The following is a 22,063-nucleotide window of genomic DNA, read 5'->3' as shown; positions in this document are numbered from 1 at the left end:
GTATACACCCATGTACTATCTACTAATTAATATCACTGGATTAGATTTCGAAATGCTGCTTGGCTCAGGTAGATGGACAGGTAATTCATACACAATCTTGTAAAACTTGAGACAGCAGAAATTCAATGTCTATAAAGAGAGAGCTGTTTTTTCTTGGTTTTGTTTTTTACAGCTTACAAAATTAGTTACACAGTATCTCAGACCAGCATAAGCTGACTGCATGCTATAGGTATATATGATGATAAAATAGATTAGTTTCACAAATCCAGGTAAGTTGTTTTTGTTTCCTCGTCACAGATGTTGGTATTATACCTGTAGAGGTTGAACAGGTGGATACTCTGCTGAAGATGCCTCTTATTTCAAAACACAATACACAAATATATCACCAGCCTGCTATATACCCAAGATTCTTTTCTTTGAAATGCTTCTGTTTATGGAAAACAATATCTAGAAATCCAATGTGTGTGAATGTCATTGATTACATACCAGTTTTTACCAAGATATATAACTGGATTTCTACCTCTGGTAAGAATAATGTATGTGATTACGTGTCACACCTACACATACAGCTAAGTATGAACATGTTAAGGTAAGAAGCTGATGTACCTTTCCCTGGTAATTCCATACACCACCTGTCACCACACTTTTCTGGTGTATATGTAACCCATAAACCTCCTCTCTTAAGTAGGAAATCTATACTTCCACACCAAGTAAGAAAAGTTGTATTTCAATTCAACTTCAGTTCTAAAATAATACGATGGTATAATAATAGAATGTTCAGTCATTTCCTCTTGACAATTTAGTTTATCTTTAAATCATTGTAGTAGATGCAACATGTCATCACAGACTTAATTCATCTGATCAAAAGGTTATTGGAATTCTATATGATGAATACATGTGCTTCCGAATGATCTCATATCTAATAATAAGTCATATTAACACAAGGTTTTTGGAATTCTATATGATAAATACATGTGCTTCCGAATGATCTCATATCTTAATAATAAGTCATATTAACACAAGGTTTTTGGAATTCTATATGATAAATACATGTGCTTCCGAATGATCTCATATCTTAATTATATGCCTACCTGTACATATGAACAGGTAAAACTGATCTAGATTGTGTCTAATTAGTAGATTCCCTGATTACAGGTGTTCTGTGAATGTTTCTTTAAATACCTGAACAAAACTTGTTTATCACAGATCAGAGATTAGTCCTGAGGTAAAGGAATTGAAATATTCAGATTCTATCCCGGGTAAATCCAATAAAAGGCCACTCAATTAATGATACTGTTGTCCTGTCCAGGTAAACACGACCCTTTGGCATGACCTTCTGATTCGTACCTGGAGTCAAATGGTCAGCTGATCTCACTAGAGATTCAGTGATTGAGATTCTAAGATCAGTTAAATCCCGTTGAAATTGTGTACCGTAAGATGAAGAGATAGCCTTGAATTCCTGAGATACAACAGAGAGGACCACTTTAATGTCTTTTATAGGTGACTTGTTTACATTATAAAATCTTACTTGTATCACAAATGAAACGTTCCACAAACAGATGTACACAATCTTATCACCTGTGTCATACAGGGTCTCCTCTTCTCTGATTATATTGTTAATGTGTGGATAAGTGTGTCTTCAAAATGAAATTAATTCAGTTTACAGAGAGTTGATGAGCTCTCAAATTTCTTCCTGACAAATTACTTTTCAAACAAATTATCTTATTTCTCCTGGAATTGAAGTATTAGAAATGTCATTATGCTCCCAGCTTACACTTTTTCTTCCATGATGAGGTTCATTGTCTTACACATGTGTTTGGTGCTTGCTGGTCAATTAAAGCTGATCTTGATGATGAAACAAGGATTTTATCAATCATTAGATTCTGCTCCAGGTGCATGAGTAATGAATGTTGGTACATTGGTACAAGAAGATCATACTTCAACTGTGGCGATCATATTCCTCCAGACAGGGCAATATTGGATGGTACAGCAGTTACATAGTATCCCTTATACCTACATCAATAGGTACGTATCTCAATTAGCCCATACCTTAGTACCACCTAGCACAGGTAAACACCGAATAATTGGACACATTTGATCCTCTTCATTCTCCATAGAAACACTTCAGATTGCAGAGGGAGACAAAAAAAATTGTAGGTACCCCACAGGTGTTGTAAGTACCAGTGTTTACCTGAATGTGTCACCCTTGACCGCTCAGCTAAGATTTCAAAGTAAGGCGGGAGGGCGTTATAGGCCAGGTCTACCTTTAACACTGTCACAGCTAAGGGCCATACATACTCTGTGTATCAACAAACACACACCTGTATACAAGTCCACCTCCCCATGGTCCACTCGTCCATCTAATTCCACACCAGCACCACACATGGTCAGTTCAGACACAAAGTCAACTGCTGGAGCTGACCAGGAATGAAGTAAACATTGTACTGCATGCTAAAATCTGCTTTATTGGCACACCAGGCCAATGACAAGGGGAGATTATGCTGCAGTAGTTCCGTTGTCCTACGATGGAGAGGCGCCGAAGGGTGATATATATATGTGTACCACAATGTATGACAATAGGCAGATAAGTCAAGTATAATCAGTGGTGGGTCAACTTACAGGTAAACTTAGCCTTGCCTCGGCAGCCTCACCAGGAAACCAAAAGGTAAATTTTTCTCGTCAGCCCCAACACATTCACATGTATAAGCATAGAACAATTTAGAATAAAATTATGATAGTGTTTGAGAGCGAGTAACATAATACTACTACAGGTATATAGTATTACCAAATCTGCATCACATCGATTTACATGAGAACAAGTTTGAACTTCCTTTTTGGTAAGAGAAATATTGCATTATGTACAACAAATTTGAATTCTTCTAAAGTTTTGCCCAATTGCAATAAAATTAAATATACCTCAGTATAATTCTTACAGTGCCTTGAGTATCTTTTCAGCATGACATCCGATCCAAGTGATTGTGTTATTGTAATGAAACAGTATCAAGGATAATGTAATGAAGTGATTAATTCAGCTCATACACAAACATCATCCATATATAAAGGAATCATTTTATAAATTACATGTGCTTAATGTCAAACCCATAATTTAAAATAGTCAGATATTTGAAACTCTCTTTAAATGGTGCCTAAAACTATACAAATTAGAGTGAAGTTAATTGACAATATAAATGAAACTTTCACATAATACTACACCCTCTACATCTCAATATCTCATCAACCGACACCTTCGTTTATACATTTATTATTATGATGTTGTTATTGATTCTGCAAGTGGTTAAATCTTATTCCATAAAACAATAATTGTATTTTTTCTTTCATCATAAAATGATTTAAGTTCACTTTCTTAAATCTATTACAGTTGATGTTGAACCGAGATGGAAAATTTACAATGTTCAACACATTGTGTGGCGAAAATTGATTTTTAACCTTATTAGAACAATAAACAGGTGGTGTACAGGTGTACACAGCAATGGTTTATCTAACATGACCTAGAAATTGAATTTTAAATTGACTTGGTTAATGTTTATACCTGGTGTTAGTCAAGATTTATCTCAGAGTATACAAATGATGAATGTAAATGTGAAACACAACATTCCTCAAACTTAATCTCCATTCATCAACACACAGACAATTAATAACTAACATCCTTCATTTTCTAGACAACACTACAATGAATGCTTTAAAATGAACAATTCCCCATACCAACAATTATGTACATATTAATGGCAGTTAGTTAACGAGCCCACAAAAAGATATTCACTTTTATGGAGGAAAAGCCAGAAAACTGGAATTATATATATTTGTTGGGTTTATCCCTCTGTGAACAGCCAGGGTCATTTTGAGGCAGGCCAAGTCTCCTTGTAGTAGCTGCTGGCTACCTTACTGAACAACATACAAGAGGTCTGTCACATGCCCTTCAGAATAATTAGGATATAGTGTCTTGCCCAAGGACACAACATCACAGACCAGTCAGTTCCATCTAGGGTCGTGTAGGAAACATTGACCCACATACCTCAGATCTATTATTAAATATGTCATTGTGGCCTGATTTATCTTCTGATAGTTTTGAACCATACAAATTATAGTTATAATAATGATTCTGCTACCAAATTACATATATCAAACTGCAGTCTTGATTAACCCACAAAGCAACAGTAAGACCTTTTTCTTAGATTTTGATTGGGACATTGTTGTGAATGTAATGGACATCATATATGTATTTTATTGCCTAGTGATTCTAGGCTTTGGACCCATGAAAAACATTGTTCTTAAAGCATTGATTTAATGCAATTTTACACATCAATCACCTGTGCAATTACAGAATTTACCAACCTGTACAACAAACATATAGAAAGGAGCAGATTTAACTTTTAGTCGGATGACTCACGGAAAAATAAACGAAACTTTTAGTTCTAGATCAATTGTTGGATGATATAACACAACAGGTAAATTGTGACACACAGATATTTGTCAATCCAGCTTATGGCTACATCAAAATGTCTGATTCTATTTGATGCAAACAAATAAAGGATGATTTATCTCTGAAATGTCTTGTTCAAGTAGTTTCAACGGAAATTGATTTTGTTGCTCTGAGGCGTGTTGTATACCTGACTGATGTATGTGTGTTGGAAGGCTGTATAGATTCCTCCTCTGAAGCCTGATCAATTTTACATGACTCACTTCCTAGTATATGCTGATTTCTTGAATAAGAATGAGACCTATATCCATCAACCACACAGTAACAAACACACATGTATTACATAGCTCATGATGTCCTTACTCCCTACATTCAAAGATAAATCAGGTGTTGAATATAACCATTTAGTTGACATTCAATTATAAATGAATCTGCTATCTCCGTAGTTTATACCAAAATCAGGTACTCATCCCATTAATCAGTGTTTTTGGAATTCATGATCAATGGCAGGGAGTAAAACCAATCATTCATACATAAGATCATGATCATCTTGTACCTATGTATATAACACTGGTTTATAAGACAGGTGTAAAGCTGAACGTTTATCATAATAAATGAAATTTTATAGTCTCAGGGTAAAAGAAATACTGTTTGTGTGTTTTTATAACTAGACCATTAAATAAGGGGGGGGGGGAGGAGAATAAATTGCCAAACTGCGAAACAGTACTTAATTTTAAGATATTATGCAGAAACTAAGCCTATTTTCAATTAATAATAACATCTTCTTTCACGTTTGACCTCCACAGATGAAAAGAAACACCAAGAAAACCACTTTCTTGGAGAAATTAATGGATAAGTTTTCAGAAGAATCATCAAACAGAACCAAAAATACTGTGCAGAAGTAGAAGCTACATTGGCATGGACAATAGGACAGAATGGATTACAAAAACGTCTCGGATTACTTATCTGGGAAATATTATAACTATTGAGTATGAAACCTTAAGAAAATGATAAGCCATAGTGAGATGGAGACTAGCTGTAATACTGTTTAAGAATTTCAATATTCTGAAGTATGAATACAACAAAATATTATGATGTTCATTTTCAAATCATGTGATCTTTCCATCCCACACTTACAGTTTGATGATCTCACATGTTACAAATCAAAATAAAAAGTTTGTGATGTTTTCCTAAGAATTTTGTGTGAATTTGAAAGAGGCCATAAGGTACTTATCACAAAAATCAACAGGGCGTCCTACACAATTCACACTCCACTGAGAGCTAATATTCCATCCAACCTCACAGGCAGATTTCTATAGGAAGATTACTTTTTAAATTTGTTAGATGATAAAACACATCAATATGGTACATCCTATATGCTCTGTTGCACAGGAATGGTCACCCCTGCCATCAAGTGTATCTTGTCTAAGTTCTAGAGAATCACTGGTGCATCAGTTTTTAATGAGATATCGAGTAGATTTATAACATAGGTAGCTAAATTTTTTAATCAGAAATGACAAGTTTTCCTAGTGCAGTAAACATTATCATATTGCATCAGTGGAGATATAGAGATTGTACTCCTCTGAAAACAGTTGTTCATTAATGGAAACCCCCAAACGTTATATTCACAAAACAGATTTTAACTAGCCAGTAAAATCCTGGATTGAGGCTTAAATCGATTGTGTTGAGAATGATGGAAAATCAGCAGCATTATATTATCCCCTGAAATAGATCTTCAATCGTACAGCAATAATAGATATGACTAAGCGTATAAAGTCCTGAGGCTTTAAAACAATGGTTTTTATGAAGTCACTGGATTTTACTGACAAGAAATCTATTGAGTTGAAGTCTAGCTGATTCCTATTATCTACCAAATTTGCATTTCAAGTTTGGGTGAAAAACAAAAATTATTAGAAAATAGCTTGTTGTTATTTCAAGTCACAAATGATTTATAAATGTTAAAATTTTATAACGCATGATTAGGAAATTAATTTTACAATAATTCAATGATTTTGGATAAGAACTGATAAGAAGGTAGCATGAACATATTAAAATAACTTTCAACACAAGAACAATACACAATTTGAATATTATTTTCAAAATACCCTCCCCCCATTCCCATCCCCATCCCTCCCCCACCAACTTACCCTTAGACAAAACCTCAGAAGGAAAAGCATTTCTGGATATTATTTAGTTGATGAGTGTAAATAAGAGTTATGTTCCTCACAGTGAAAAACACAAAAGTTTCCAATCAATGAAATAATATGTGACATTTAATATAACAATTTTTTAAAGAAGACAACTAAAAAGCAAGCCAATTTAGTAAGGAAGCACTGTATGAGGTTTGAGATTGATTAGCCTAAGCAAGTTAGAGTTTTTACAGGTAAACTGATTTTTCTATTCATATTAAAGTAATCTTAAGCAAACATTTCAGTTAGAAAGTACTGTATGAAGTTTGGGTTAAACTGACAAAAGCAAGCACTAGTTTTTTCATGGAAACTTATTTTCTATTTATAGTTACAGTTACCTTGACCTTTGACCTTTGAAATTGAAAAGCAGTCCCATGTAAATACTTTCTATAAGGAAGCACTGTATGAAGTTCGAGCTTGTTTGGCTTAAGGATACTCAAATTATTGCATGGAAACAAAAGTACTGATAGACAGACAGTGGGGCCCTAATTAATAATTGTAAAAATTCATTACTGGTATTAACAGCTTTTTTGCAAAACATATCAAAGACTTTTAAGTCCAACCTTAGGCATATCTACCTTAACTGAATATACTAGTGTCAGTTTCTGAGGAATCACCAAGCAGAAATTCCTGAATAATAAAGCTGTCTTTTGCATATTTGACTTGATTTTAATTGGACTATTTGTTGTGGTTAACTCTGTTCATTCTTCATAAAGATTTTTGTTATCAAGTATACCTGTACCAGCTGTGTGTACCAGAATCTGAATATATCCTTTAAAATGCCCTGATCCAGATTTTAACATCATGAACTGGGTTATCATATGTAAATAGAGTAAATAACACAAAGAAACCTGTTCTAGAATTGTCACTTTAACAAACATCTTTCTTTAAATATTGCAAATTACCTTACTATAAAAACGCCCTTGTAAATCATCTCACTTTTAATCTCTCATTTTTAACCTGTCACTGAATTATAGACATCACTGAAGAAAATCATCTTACTTAGCTCTAGTTATCATGTTTACCAACTCGCTGATATTTATTGTTGTCACAGTTACCAATTCTTTCAGTAAATCATTTTATTGTATGTTTCAGAAATTTCATAGCTGGTACAATTGTCGAGAAGTGTGCAGATTCTGCATGTACAGTAATAATCTGAAATGTTGCTTGCTCGTATTTCATATACCTCAGGGAAAAAAAATCTGTATTTTGTCCTGGAGAAATTTGCCAATGGGTGAACTGGTTGACAAATACCAAATTATTTGAAGAAAATTTGCATGGAAGCTAATAATGATTATAATAATGTTAATTGGCTTTATTTATTCTTGATAACATATTGAGCAATATGCTCAGCTTACAGATGGCCATGAAGAAGATATACAATATTTATGTTGTGATTGTTTATCCTGTATCAATTCAAGAATATTGGATACAAAATCTAATGTTTGATCGTATTCAATTATAATTTTCCCAGAGGCCTTAATATACCAAGATGTTTTGATCCATGAAGAATTTTTATCATAATGATATATAAATCATGATTTCAATGGAGAGACTATTTGATGGTATTTAAATGATGTCAGGGAGACACTTGAACAGCAGTGTACAGGAAAATTTAAACCATTACACCATTGAAAGTGGAGAGGAATACAAAACAGGTAAAAACACCTAAGGAAGCGTGACATCCCATCAGATAAAATTATGTAGAGGATAAAAATTATGTAAATAAATGCAAGCATCATTGAGCAGAAAACACATTTAACATTTCTCATTGTATAAACATATAGTGATTAAATTTAAACACCTGAATACTTTTCTTTTTGTAAACAACTTACAAGTTTCTTGTTACACTGACCTAAAAGATATGCTAAAATATCTCGGCCACGAACACTTACCAGCTACATGAAATATTTAAGCCATGAAATTTTACTTACAATAAGAAAGTCAATTATTGTATGTATTTGGTTCAGTAGTGAATTTAACCTCAACTTTTTTTATAACAAACTTTAAACTAGCATTAACATGAATATGCTAACTAAGAACACATGTCACATGTTTTTTGAAAGTATAACATATTTAGTTTATTAAGAAGTCACAACTTCAGAGTAGTGGTTAGATAACTGATCGGTGTCACCGACAAGCAGTTGTCAAAAGATCTGTCATCAGCACTCAGTTGTCAAAAGACCCATGTCATCAAAAAAGCATTGTTCAAAGACCTACGTCAAAAACAAGTACTTTTCAAAAGATCTATGTCTCTAACGAGTAGTTGTTAAAGATATATGCCACCAACAAGTGGTTGTCAAAAGATATATGCCACCAACAAGTAGTTGTCGAAAGATATATGCCACCAACAAGCCACTGTCAAAAAATCTGTCATCAACAAGCAGTTGTCGAAAGATATATGCCACCTACAAGCCACTGTCAAAAAATCTATGTCATCAACAAGTAGTTGTCGAAAGATATATGCCACCAACAAGCCACTGTCAAAAAGATATATGCCACCAACAAGCCACTGTCAAAAAATCGATGTCACCAACAAGCCACTGTCAAAAAATCTATGTCATCAACGAGTAGTTGTTAAAGATCTATGCCACCAACAAGCCACTGTCAAAAAATCTATGTCATCAACGAGTCAAAAAATCTATGTCATCAACGAGTAGTTGTTAAACCAACAAGCCACTGTCAAAAAATCTATGCCACCAACAAGCCACTGTCAAAAAATCTATGTCATCAACGAGTAGTTATTAAAGATCTATGCCACCAACAAGCCACTGTCAAAAAATCTATGTCATCAACAAGTAGTTGTCGAAAGATATATGCCACCAACAAGCCACTGTCAAAAAATCTGTCATCAACAAGTAGTTGTCGAAAGATCTATGCCACCAACAAGTGGTTGTCAAAATATCTATGCCACCGACAAGTGGTTGTCAAAAGATCTATGCCACCAACAATTGGTTGTCAAAAGATCTATGCCACCAACAATTGGTTGTCAAAAGATCTATGTGACCGACAAGTGGTTGTCAAAAGATCTATGCCACCAACAATTGGTTGTCAAAAGATCTATGCCACCAACAAGTGGTTGTCGAAAGATATATGCCACCAACAAGTGGTTGTCGAGAGAACTATGCCACCAACAAGTGGTTGTCATAAGATCTATGTCACAAAGAAACAGTTTTAATCTCTTTACTGTATCATCAGCAGACTTGTCAATCTTCAATCAATGTCGACAACAAATCTCTGATTTTTGTCTCAGGAAAACTGTAGTCAAATCCCTGGGTTGTGTCATAAACAACCTATTATCATATCTGCTCATGTGACCAAGAAAAATATTTCAAATTCATTTATTTTACAAACACTTTTAAAACTGTTTAAATAGATACAAATACATTTGGACATCTTGTTTGTCCCTAAAAGGCTAAACCACATTTATAGAACTGATGCCAATGTAAATATATTTATAGTCTGATTTAGTATCTCATAAGTAACAGTGCCACTAGGTGAACAGGTACCACTCACTGTCCTTGATAAAGGAACCTCTGTGATCAAGTGGTGCTCAAAGATGAGGTTCAGATTTTACAATATAAATACCCAGATAAGATTATATTTATATAGATAAGATTCAATATAGTAACAAAACTTATGGGAGTGAATTAAAATACGTCCTCTGAATAAAGAAAAGGCAACAACATTTGTTGGGAGTGAATTAAAATGACCCCCCAGGTGAGTAAAGGGAAAGTGATGACCAGCACATATACATAGTAACCGGTACAAGCCAGATCTGAATACCTGTGGTCACTCAAATTGACCACTGGTGATTTAACCTACATATAAACAGGTAATGTACCTATAAACAGTGGGTTTATGTAAACCATTAATGTCCAGTACAGTATTTACCTGGCTCTCAGACACCCAAATAACTGCCCTAACCTACAATACCCGAGACACCTGTTATCTAATACCTTACTGGGATATCTACAAGCAATCCAAACTGTTACCATATCACACCACATCTACAGTTGATGTTCTATAGACTTCTACAAAATATTCATCTACTGTACGTGAAAATATCAAGCATATTTGAGATCTTAAATGAGTTTTAATTCATACGAGATTTAATCATTTTATGAAACAAGTTATATTTTTTTCTATTTTTGCGAGCATTTGCAAGCAAATACTTAAAGAAATTTTTATAAAACTCATATGAAATCAAAACAAATCTGAAATAGTTTTTATCACATAACCCTGAAAACATACATATTGACAGGTTTTTAAGCCAAAGTATGAGGACATAAACAAACAGAGGCTACCATTTTGTTGTATCATTTACAGTCCACCATGTAAATGTCATTGTCTATAACATGACATCACAAACCATTTCTGAGTGGCGTAGCAAATGAAAACAAGAGGTCCAAGGGGCCTTAACGGTCACCTGAGGAATATATGTCAATAATCTGGGGATTTTAAAATGTTGCAAAAATGTAACAACACTTGTGCAGGACCAAGTGTAAAACATCTGTACCAAGTTTGAACATGACTCACCAAATGGTTCTTGAGAGGAAGTCCATAATGTCTTAGCCAAACAGAGGCCAGGGTGGCCATCTTGGATTTTGAATTGCCCCAAAAAGTTAAAACACTTGCCAGGACCTTGTGTAGAACATTCGTATCAAGTTTCACCTTTTTCCCCCTCCTGGGGCCCCTATTGGGGCCACACCCTTTTTCTTCGTAAACTTGAAGCGGCTTCCCATGGGGATGCTTTGTGCCAAGTTTGGTCGAAATCCATTTAGTGGATCTTGAGAAAAGTCATTTAAAGAAGGTTTTTACATATGGCCCCTTTTACACCGCTTATGGGCCCCGTAAAGGGACATAATCACTTTTTTCAACATAATTTCATATGTCCTTCACTAAGGGATGCTTTCTACCAAATTTGGTTGAAACCAGTCAAAGTTGAATTTTTGACCCTTTTGAGCACCCCCTAGTGGGGCCGTAGTGGGGCCGTTTTTGACCCGATTTTTTTTTTTATTCGCAAACATTGTAGACTTTGCCATAAGGACCCTAAATATCAAATATGAATTTAATCTGACTGTTGGTTCATGAGAAGAAGATTTTTAAAGATTTACCTAATTTTACCCCCCTTTTTCCCCCTCCTGCGGCCCCTTTTGAGGCCACACCCTTTTTCTTCGCAAACTTGAAGCGGTTTCCAAAGGGGATGCTTTGTGCTAAGTTTGGTCAAAATCCATTCAGTGGTTCTTGAGAAGAAGTCAAATATGTGAAAAGTTAATGACGCACGACACACGACGACAGACAAATCATGATGGCAATTGGTCACCATGAGCCTTCGGCTCAGGCGACCTAAAAATGTAAGGGTACATTACCCTTATGACAAATTATGATATACAGCAAGACTGTTGATTAAACAAATAGTCATACAACACTTCCATTTCATTTTCATGATGATTCAAATATTTCAGACCTGTCTCATTAAAAAGAAATGTCTCGCATCTTTATGAAACACTTAAATGATTAAAAACATTTGAGTAATATACTGATAGAAATTGAGTTTAACTTCATGGAAAATATTCAGACACCTGCAGCAGCATAGTACAGATAACAAATAACAATTGATCATTTTGAAGAGAATGTTTATAAAGATGTATATGCCCTGCTTGTAGAAATTATAGAAATTGAGTTGAAAACAAAGTACAATAAAAGTCAGCGAAGCATACATGTAGAATATATGGACACTTCAGTGGCCAACATGTGATATATACAAATAGTATTTTTTACTGATCAACTCTGGTGATGATTTTTCTCTTTGAAGCCCTAAATTGAATGATTGATCATCATCTCCTTTGATCAATTCCTTGGTGAACAATCTCCGATGCAAAAAAAAACACAAATAGTGACAAAAGTATTCTATTTTTATCTACCAGAAATATAGCTTTTATCATTTGTTGCTATCAACTGTCCCTTAGATCACGACATCCATCCTCGTAAGGGGAAGTGACTCCAATAATCATATTCACCTAGCAATAAACCCATAGAATATACACATCACCCTGACATAAAGTCAGGGGGTGGACTTTACTGGGCAACAAATTCATATTTGTTGTTGAATGTAGTGACCAGCATCAGATATGGGTGGACTTATATTCACCATACATGACTAGCCTAATTAATTTCTAGAAAGATACGGAAAATCATTGATCAATACCAAATTGATTTGAAATCAAGGTTATCATAATGAATGTCATCAGCCAAAAAATAAAAAAGAAAAAAAAAAGAAAAAGACAAAAAAAAGGTCATCTTAATGGTAAAGTACTAAAATGGCAGCAGATTAATTGATTTAGTGAAATAAATTATTATTAATTATGGTATATTCCTAGAAAAAATTCTCATTCTTAAGACACATCACTTCAGATGCATCAGTAATATAATGCTTGATGATCTCTGGACTTCTAAGACAGTAAGGTTATCAAATATTTAAATTTTCAACTATGATAAAATACATACTACATATAGACTCCAGGAAAAAGCAGATTTCATACAAATGACTCCAAAATAAGTAAAACTTTGGAAAACACAGAACAGATGTTACAATTTTCTGTTGTACTATCAACTGAGACTTAACTCTCCTATTTAGTTCAGTACTGTCTGACACATAAGAGCAGGAGGTTATTGGGTGACCGAGAAAGAAAGAATGGTAAAAAATAATTTGGAATGTTGATCACTTTTATAGGAGAAAAGGGCATATTGATCACAAATACTTAATCAGTGATGAAAATGTTGGAGAACACAAGACAAAACTTCTGAAATAGATATTATATTAATGTTGTAAAATTAATGCAACTTACTTTTTCATCTTCTTTGTGTTGTATCGTACTTGAAAAGCTGCCTGGAACAGTTTCTCAGGCTCTTGTTCATATCTTAGAGGTACTTCCTTCTGGAAAAACTGGAATAAAAGCAAGTAAAAATGTCGTCAGTAAAATAAATAAAAATGTTTAACTACAGTTTCTTCAATTATTGAGTTTACTCCTGAAGATAAGTAAAAATCAATCCAAACAGAGTTATCCCCCCTGTTTATCTCAAATTTGCTTTAAGTCTGTCAGAGTTACTTCCCCTAGACATAATTTCTTTTATAATCAATGTCAAAAGGAAGAACCAATCTACCTTGAAATTGGAATTCTTAAAATTCTTTCAAAAGGTTTGAATATTTTTACATATTGATATCATTTAAATGAATTAAATTGAAATAAACTTTCGGTAAACACAATTCAAATTTTTAGTCTTCATATATCTAATAATAATCTTTAATGACATGTTCAGTCAGAGATTGCATGATGAACAGAAATGATAATAATGAGATGTAGAAATGTCAAATGACCCTTACCTTCAGCATTCCCTCCATATCCATATTCTTAAGTAAATCCTGACTAGTCTGTAATATTGCAATTGCCAAGCGGAATATAAAATCCATACCCTGAAAGACGACACAGAAAATCTGTATAATTCTATTTTAATGAAAACAAGAATATGTATTCTTCAAAAAAAAAAAAAAAATTCCCTTGTTTGTTGAAGTGAAATCAACAAATTCTGGTTATTACATGCAAGTTTTCAACTAAACAATGAAAAAAGTATTAAAGATTATATCTATAAGGCATGTACCTATATTGAAAGTTTGAATAATGAATATTCAACAGTTCTTTAAGGTATGCTGAAATATTTACATTTCCAGTAGGTATTCCCTGTTTGCCCTTCCCAACAAAATTGATGTTTACACTTCAGTAAACATAAAGAATGGTGTGCTGTAAGTCGGACCACTGCACACTCGCAATAAGTGTGAATGCACTGTTGCATTTGTTTATTTTTTTTATTTTGTGATAATGGAAAACTAAAAGCACTATGTAATTGGAAATGTAAATATAAAAAAATATCTCACAAACTTGTAATAAAACATTATGTTCATGTAGAACTATTTTCTGTTTACTTCCAGTCGTTTGCTATTCCAACAGTTATAGGGATTTAACATCAGTGTGTAAAACATCCAAGGGACAACAATTATTGTTATTCAAAGAACATAAATAAAGGGAAAAATGCTTTCACAATGTATATACAGTATAAGTAATGATTTTTAATATGTGTTGTTTACTGGTGCCTAAGCTGCATTTTTTAAACAGATATTTCAACATGATGATGATGCACATCTTTTAGAAAATCTGTAAACAAAATAAGTTTACACACATTAGTAAACAACAAAAAAGAACAATTATTTCCATAAAGAATATGTGCACAAAGTGTTATAATGTATACACCAATGCCATTGAAATTGAAAGTTCTCAAAATCAGAAATGTAAAAGTACAAGACAATCCTCTGCTGTGTGATTGACATGTATACAAAACTTGAGAGTAAGCAATTTTGAAGTTACTACTAACCAAAGAAAAATATTTTGATGCTGGTTCCAAAATGACTTTTTGGAATACATCAGAAACTTGAATATGGACAAAAACACTGTGAATAACTTTATAAAAGGTGAAATAACAATCTGTAACAAATTTTGTTACCTATTTAAAAAAATGTATGGATGTTCACGAAACACCAATGCAAATTCCATATCATTTTGGTGAGCATAAACTGATGTACATAATAATAATTTTCAGGTGATTTGCTTCATAAAAATTGTAATGTGTAAAATATGAAACCAAGGTTGAGTTTGATAAGTCATTTCACACCAGATGTAGAGTAAATGCTGCTTCAATATGACACATACCAGTGTTCTAAAGGTGCACAAGGCCTGCATCCAGCCCACAGGTTCAATAGCCAGATCACAGAGAATAAGTTTACCTGTCTAACTATAAATTCTGTTTCTTTTCTTTATTTAGATATTTTACACACTTTTGTCCAATAACAGCAGTGACTAAAATCACTAGAAAAGTGCTAACTCATATTCATAAAGACAATAGAATAAACAAATCTCCTAAATACCATCAATGCATAAGATTCAAAACATGCAAACCATTCAAAATGTTATATCACGCAGATATGTAGAGTATAAGTTAAAGTTCTCCGAGATCGTTTATCTGAGGAGGAAGTAACCTACCTCTGAGATAAATACATCCATGACCCTACAGGCCATGGACAATGGTAGCGTTGTAGAGAAAAGGGTCAGAAACCAGGACGATGCATACATGGAGGTATAGAATCCCTGGGTCTGGAAGTGTACGTACAGAGCTGGAAGCAATTCCTGTAATTACAAACACTGTGTTAATTTGTGATATTTTTTTTAGAATACAAGAAACATTGTGTCAATTTGTGACATTTTTTTTAAAATACAAGAAATATATTATCACAAAATTTATGCTATCAAATCAATTAGTTATTCTATTATAATAAAAGCTGTCTCTCTGTATCTTACTCAGGGCTGCTGGACTACAAAAAAGATTCCTTCTTACAGTCATTAATGAATGATAAAATTGATTATGTCTGTAAAGAATTACAAAAACCTCATCAGAGCCACTGTGAAACTAAACAAACCAAAGACTTTCTGATGAAAAAAATCTGTCCCACAAATCCATCCTAAGATTGTATTCCCATCACCCAGTTGAAACAATTCTGGTGGTCTGGAATTAATCCACTATATCTGATATATGTAAAGTTAACAATGTGCAGTTTCAGAACTTCCTGTCAATCATAAATCAATTGACTAGAAATTATGACACCATCCATTTCACTCAAACTTTATAACACAATGCTCCCGGAAATATGTGAGTGCACCAACACTACTTTTTATGCTGAATTTCTGAAAACTAATGATATTCAGCAAATAAGTTTCAGACAAGTATGGCTGGACCCCTTAAACGACACATGCCAAATATTCTGTAGTCCAGCCTTGGTCCCGATCTGTATCTGGCATTTTTCTTGCAGATTCAACCAATCCAAGCGTTTCAACTGCTTACGTGAAAGTGTCTTAAATCTAATATCTGGATTGCAGTTAATATATAAAATCCAGATTATTAATTTTGGATTATTTTCTCATTCTATTCTATTTTCCCCTAGCTTAACCTCAACCATCTAGTTTTTAATTTGCAACAGTGGAATGGAGGGAAAAGCTACACGTAAATTAAGATTGATGATGAGCAGGTACTTGTTTGTATATAATCCTTACCTGTATCAGCCACTCCAGCTTGTACATACATAAACCCAGCTCTGCCATGCTGGGTTTGAATAGTTCTCTGAGACGATAGTCCTGCATTAATTTTACTAGCACCGCAAATGCTTCCTCCTCAGGCATCTGCAAAGCAGCATTAAAACAACAATTAAACAAAGACTCAGAATTAAGGTTTTAAAAAAAATATTCAAATCTTTTCTAACTACACATACCACATCAATCTTCATGATTCATAAACAAATAATTCAGCCCCCCCCCCCCCCCCCCCCCCCCCCCCCACTCCTTTTTTAAACAAATTATTCCCTAAAACTAACAAAAATATTTGAAGCTGCTATTTCAGATGAAATAATTAGATTTTAAAACTGATGAATAATGTTAAAATTGGAACAAAACATCAGGAGTCTCTCTCCTAAATAGGTAGGTTTGACATGTATGGCTTTCTGATGATTGTTGTCCTTTCCAATCTGTTTCATCATTTCCAGTAACATATATACACATAAACTTCATTTAATTTACATTAATTGCAAAACAAATTATAGCAGCTTTTTCTAATTACCAGTACTCTTGTTGACCCAAATGTAAGCTTGTGTGGTGTGTTACTATGGGTGTAAGCCGGAATATTTTTGGAAAACCCACATGGTTGGACAGGTGACCCCTACATTATCAGGTAAATTCCAGGAATTCAACCGCGACGGTTATGTGAAAGATGAGTGTGTTACCACTGCACAACCTGACCACCTCGTTATCAGTAATCAGTCTGCACCAGATCATTTATAAGACAAAGTTATTTTCCTATTTCATTTATCATTCACAGTATATACATTTAAACTTAATTCTAGACCTTCCTTTAAACTGTCAGTTTTGTTACCTGCATGAGGAGAAGTCCCACTATAAAACCACTCCCTTGACAGTAGCCCACCTCTCTGTCATGTAGAGAGTACGCCTGGAAAATTCAATATAGATATATTCAGGCTACAATTACATACATAATACACGTCTACTGAATCATTAATGCTGGTTACAAAAATATCTTTATACAGTCTGTTGTACTTAGTTTTCTTTGTTGAAATTTCACTAACAAACAAATATCAACACTAATATCAACACTAAACAACAAACACACAAACAATAGTCTTTCAAATGGTCTGATCTTGAATTTTCATTACATATGAGATTACGACATAAAAGGAACCCGGAAATTTTCCTGTTTCTGTTTTCTCAGTTCTGTTAATCTCATACCTAATGCTAGACATGTCCCTAGTTTGTCTGAAGCTTTAAATGAGGTGGTATAATAAGGACACATACATCTAGGTAATTCTTTAAAGGTAGTAACCAGTCTAACTATATAGAAACTTACAAAGGTATGTCCTTAAGCTAATCATTATCATAACCTGAAACTTTAATGTCACCGATATATTGCAGACCTTATGTCAGCGAAAAAAGATTGGTGTTGCACTGATTAATGGTAATTTAAGAAAGGCAAAAGCAAATATCGAAATTTCAAATAAAAAATTCTGATGAAACAACATCAATAGAATCTTCAGGTATAGGAATAGAATGTACATACTCTATAAAAGTTGTTGATAAGACATATGGAATAGAACAGCGATTTGGAGCTGGTTGGTTTTCAATGGTTAAATATCTTATTTTATAATCACTTATGTGTCAGGTACAATCAGTTTAGATGTAATGCAATAATGAAAAGATTTTAAAATCTCAACATGCTAATTTCTATATAAAGTTTGGTTACAAATTTAGATGTAGTATTCAGTTATTTTCTAAGAATTAGGAAATTTTTATTTTGACATAGAGTTGAACTGTTAACACACTTATAACATAGGATCACTCTGTCAACTATGAAATATAATGATACCTTCATCACATTGAAAAGACTCTCCTGACCCAGCCCATCCTTTTCCTTGAAGAATTCCTGCTCTGGAAAAGTTCGTGCAATGTCGCGCTTGATGAGCTTTTCACTAGGGGAGTTGTCCTTCAAGTGTACTGCATACATTTGTCGGTGGGGGCAGTCATGAACATTCAACAGCAGCTGCCAGGCCAATCCCCGGAAGTGATGCGGAATTCCCTTCCGCACCAAATCCTAGTTAAAACACATGGTCATGAACCAATGATAGTGCTATGTTTAACAAAACTGATAATAAATTCTATAACAATTATATCTATATATATAAATTAGCCCAAAAAATATTTTTTCTCTTGAATTGTTTTTCAAAGTCTCCTTATTCAACTTTTAATTCTCCTGCTATCAAAAGCAATTTTGATAAAAAGAATTAATTACAAATATTCCTGATTGTCCGGCTATTCATGATTATTCTAAATCAATGTAACAAAGCATAGCATGATTACCTTAATATAGGTTTGTTTCTTTTTTGCATTCTCCCAGTCATTGACAAGTTTACCCCATATATCCCATAGGTTCCCCGATGTGGACAGATCTGTAAACAACCACATGTTATTTTTATGTAACAATGTTATATATATATATCATGATTACCAGGTAGCACTGCACTTCTATTTTAGAAATAAACAAAACATTAAACTTTCCAACAAAACAATCATATCAATTATCAATTAAAACAATAACCATGTACATATAAATATACATCTAAACAGTCTCTTTAGTTGTTGATTATTTGAGTTAGTTAAATTTTTAACAATTTTTTGCCTGAAAAAAACATTGGATAATATCAATTGGATGGATGTGATATCTTTAACATTATTAACAAAATGTATATCTATACTAACAGGACAGCGTATTAGCCAGCTCAACATTCATGCTTAAATTTAACATTCACTGCTAAATGAAAATTTTAACAAGCCAACCAATTAAAAACAAAAAACAATCAGAATTCACCTTCCTCAGTCATAACGGATAGTGTGATACTAAATATATAAGTACAAATGTAAGTGATATATTGAGTATAAGCCAAATAATCCACATCTGTGCTATAAAGATTTTTTTGAGGAAGTAACACTTTTGTTTGGGGACAACAAAGTATTAAGGAGAATCACATGACCCTAGACCACGATAAAGAAATCAGGACAATTCACTGAACATCCAGTGATGAATGTTTTAAACCAAATGACAAATTTTTGGATTGAATATTATTGGGTAATTGATAACTGTGGTAGTAAGTATATGTATTACAAGTCTAACAAAATAGCATCATCAGTGATGGTAAAGTCTCCATTGAGCCTTGATTTAATATTGTAGTTGTAAATAATTGATGGTTGTACACACTGTTTTCGTCGTCTGTCTGCTGTGTACTGTAGTGACTGTTCGAGGAAGTAGACGACTGCACACTTGAGCCGGAGCCCTTCCGCGAGTGACCAGGCGTCGGAGAGGGTGCAGAGTTCAGAGAGCTGCATGACTTTTGATCTGCCTCTAACAACCTGTAACATTATAAAACAGGAGATTTAGTCTAACAGGTACATGTAAAGGTTATTTAACACTACGTGTAGAGCTAAATAGCTTTGATTTCCATCACCAAGGCCAATGACATAGCACCTACATATATAACTGTCCTCCTCTCTGATCTATATTGGGTCGAAATAGAGAATAAACACTTACTAACGTTTATTAATATTATTTATCTCTTATGTTTTTACAAGAAAACTATCCTGTATTAATTATTTGAATGCTATGTGGTTAAACCAATGATTAAGTCAGTCCAAAGACCAGTAACTTTCGATACCGACATTAGATTTTTGTAATGTCATATGTTCCAGTATTCATTAACACTTATTAAGTGGCTGTACATATAAAGGTTTACAGGTGGGATACATAATTATAGCACTTGGTTGGGGAATAATACACAGATTTATCAACTCAAGGCAATATCTTATTTACAGATATTTTGACTGTGAAGATAAGATTGATATTATTCTACTATTATTTGTACTGTACATGATGTGTTTAAATTTATGTCAGTATTTGTTCACTTTTATGTTGACCATTCTTTAATGCCTTTTCCAATTTAACGGTGTTGATAAAAGAACACAATATATCTTAAATCAAAATATTTCAATATAGGTATAAAGGTTCTAGAGTGAACAGAAATGATGTATTACTGTTTTGATTATGTACGAGGTACCTGCAAGATATCAATATTGTCTTACAAAGAGAGAAACCAATTAGTTGAATTAGTTAATTGTATTGATATCCATGGAACAGTGCTTGTAAGCTGGTGGGAAGTCACAATATCTACAGCTGCTACCATTGCATCTGAATAAGATCGTTTATTTGACTAGATTTGTACGAGGTCCAAGTTAATATTGGTTTCTGCAAACACGCCAATGCAAATGAATATCACTTTTAGAGAAATTGGCACATGATTGAATTCTGACTAGTCTGACAGTCAGTTTACATAAAAGCATGTCTATGTTCCTCTGTATATTGAATATCAATGTTAGACAAAGCGTTAAAAATAGGATTGGTAACCTTGACCTTAGAACCCTGAAACATTGTACTCATCTGAAGAAATAACATACGCTTGACCTTTGCTTTAAATCATGATGGGAATCTCTTAGCAATGAAGGTGCTATAATATAGTGATGACAATGATTAATGGTAACTGCACACAAGATGATGTACAGGACATTCAGACATAGGTGACACTATATGCCCCATGTCCCTTTAGTGGTAGAACACTGGTAAACCAGCTCCAACTTTCCTGAAGAAATTAGCTGAACTTATCTGTAAATCAGTAATTTGTTGGGTAGTGTCAGGCTACCATATTACCTGTTCAGACGCTGGTATAAATTTTATGTAATACAATATAAAATGTATTTGAAATATCGCTGTGCAGGTTGTGAACAACTGGAGAATTAGATTAACTAGAACTGTTTATTTCATAATCATTCATTTCATACACCTAATAAGCTAGTTGTGATCTACATATAGATCTGTTTGCTTTCCCATACTATTAAAACTCATTGTGTTTTGAAATAGACGCTCAGGAATATAATCTCTTGTAAACTGCAAAAGTACATTATATCTAACAAATAAAGATTCATGATCATAATGTCCCCAAATCTATGAAAAGGTCTATCTTATAGTTAAAGTATTGTTCTGTCCCTGATACAAGAGTCTAATTTCCGTACAGAATGCATGATGAATGAGTCGCTAATGATTGCCAGACAAAACATGCTCACTACATCTTTATATAGCTGTTGTTTTTACCTAAGGGTTAAAGATTTCATGATCAACAACTGACAATAAATAGACTTGTATTTCTCATGAATAACAACACAGA

At 33.6% G+C, this 22,063-nt stretch overlaps 1 protein-coding gene across 1 annotated transcript in view; it reads right to left on the bottom strand.

The window, feature by feature from the left end:
• LOC132548123 (ecotropic viral integration site 5 ortholog-like) overlaps positions 1-22,063 on the bottom strand; it is a 63,385-nt gene that overhangs the window by 22,992 nt on the left and 18,330 nt on the right. Inside the window, exons 3-10 of the mRNA XM_060211944.1 lie at positions 20,050-20,201; positions 19,155-19,243; positions 18,664-18,888; positions 17,659-17,733; positions 16,788-16,913; positions 15,723-15,866; positions 14,015-14,104; positions 13,479-13,576 (exon numbers count right to left, since the gene is read on the bottom strand). Of these exons, the coding sequence (XP_060067927.1) occupies positions 13,479-13,576; positions 14,015-14,104; positions 15,723-15,866; positions 16,788-16,913; positions 17,659-17,733; positions 18,664-18,888; positions 19,155-19,243; positions 20,050-20,201 (999 nt within the window). The remainder of the gene's footprint in view (positions 1-13,478; positions 13,577-14,014; positions 14,105-15,722; positions 15,867-16,787; positions 16,914-17,658; positions 17,734-18,663; positions 18,889-19,154; positions 19,244-20,049; positions 20,202-22,063) is intronic.

The sequence above is a fragment of the Ylistrum balloti genome, unplaced genomic scaffold (assembly GCF_031769215.1).
Source record: "Ylistrum balloti isolate Yb309-2 unplaced genomic scaffold, AGI_CSIRO_Ybal_v1 Utg370006, whole genome shotgun sequence".
Classification (NCBI taxonomy): domain Eukaryota; kingdom Metazoa; phylum Mollusca; class Bivalvia; order Pectinida; family Pectinidae; genus Ylistrum; species Ylistrum balloti.
This window is presented reverse-complemented; position numbering and strand designations above follow the sequence as displayed.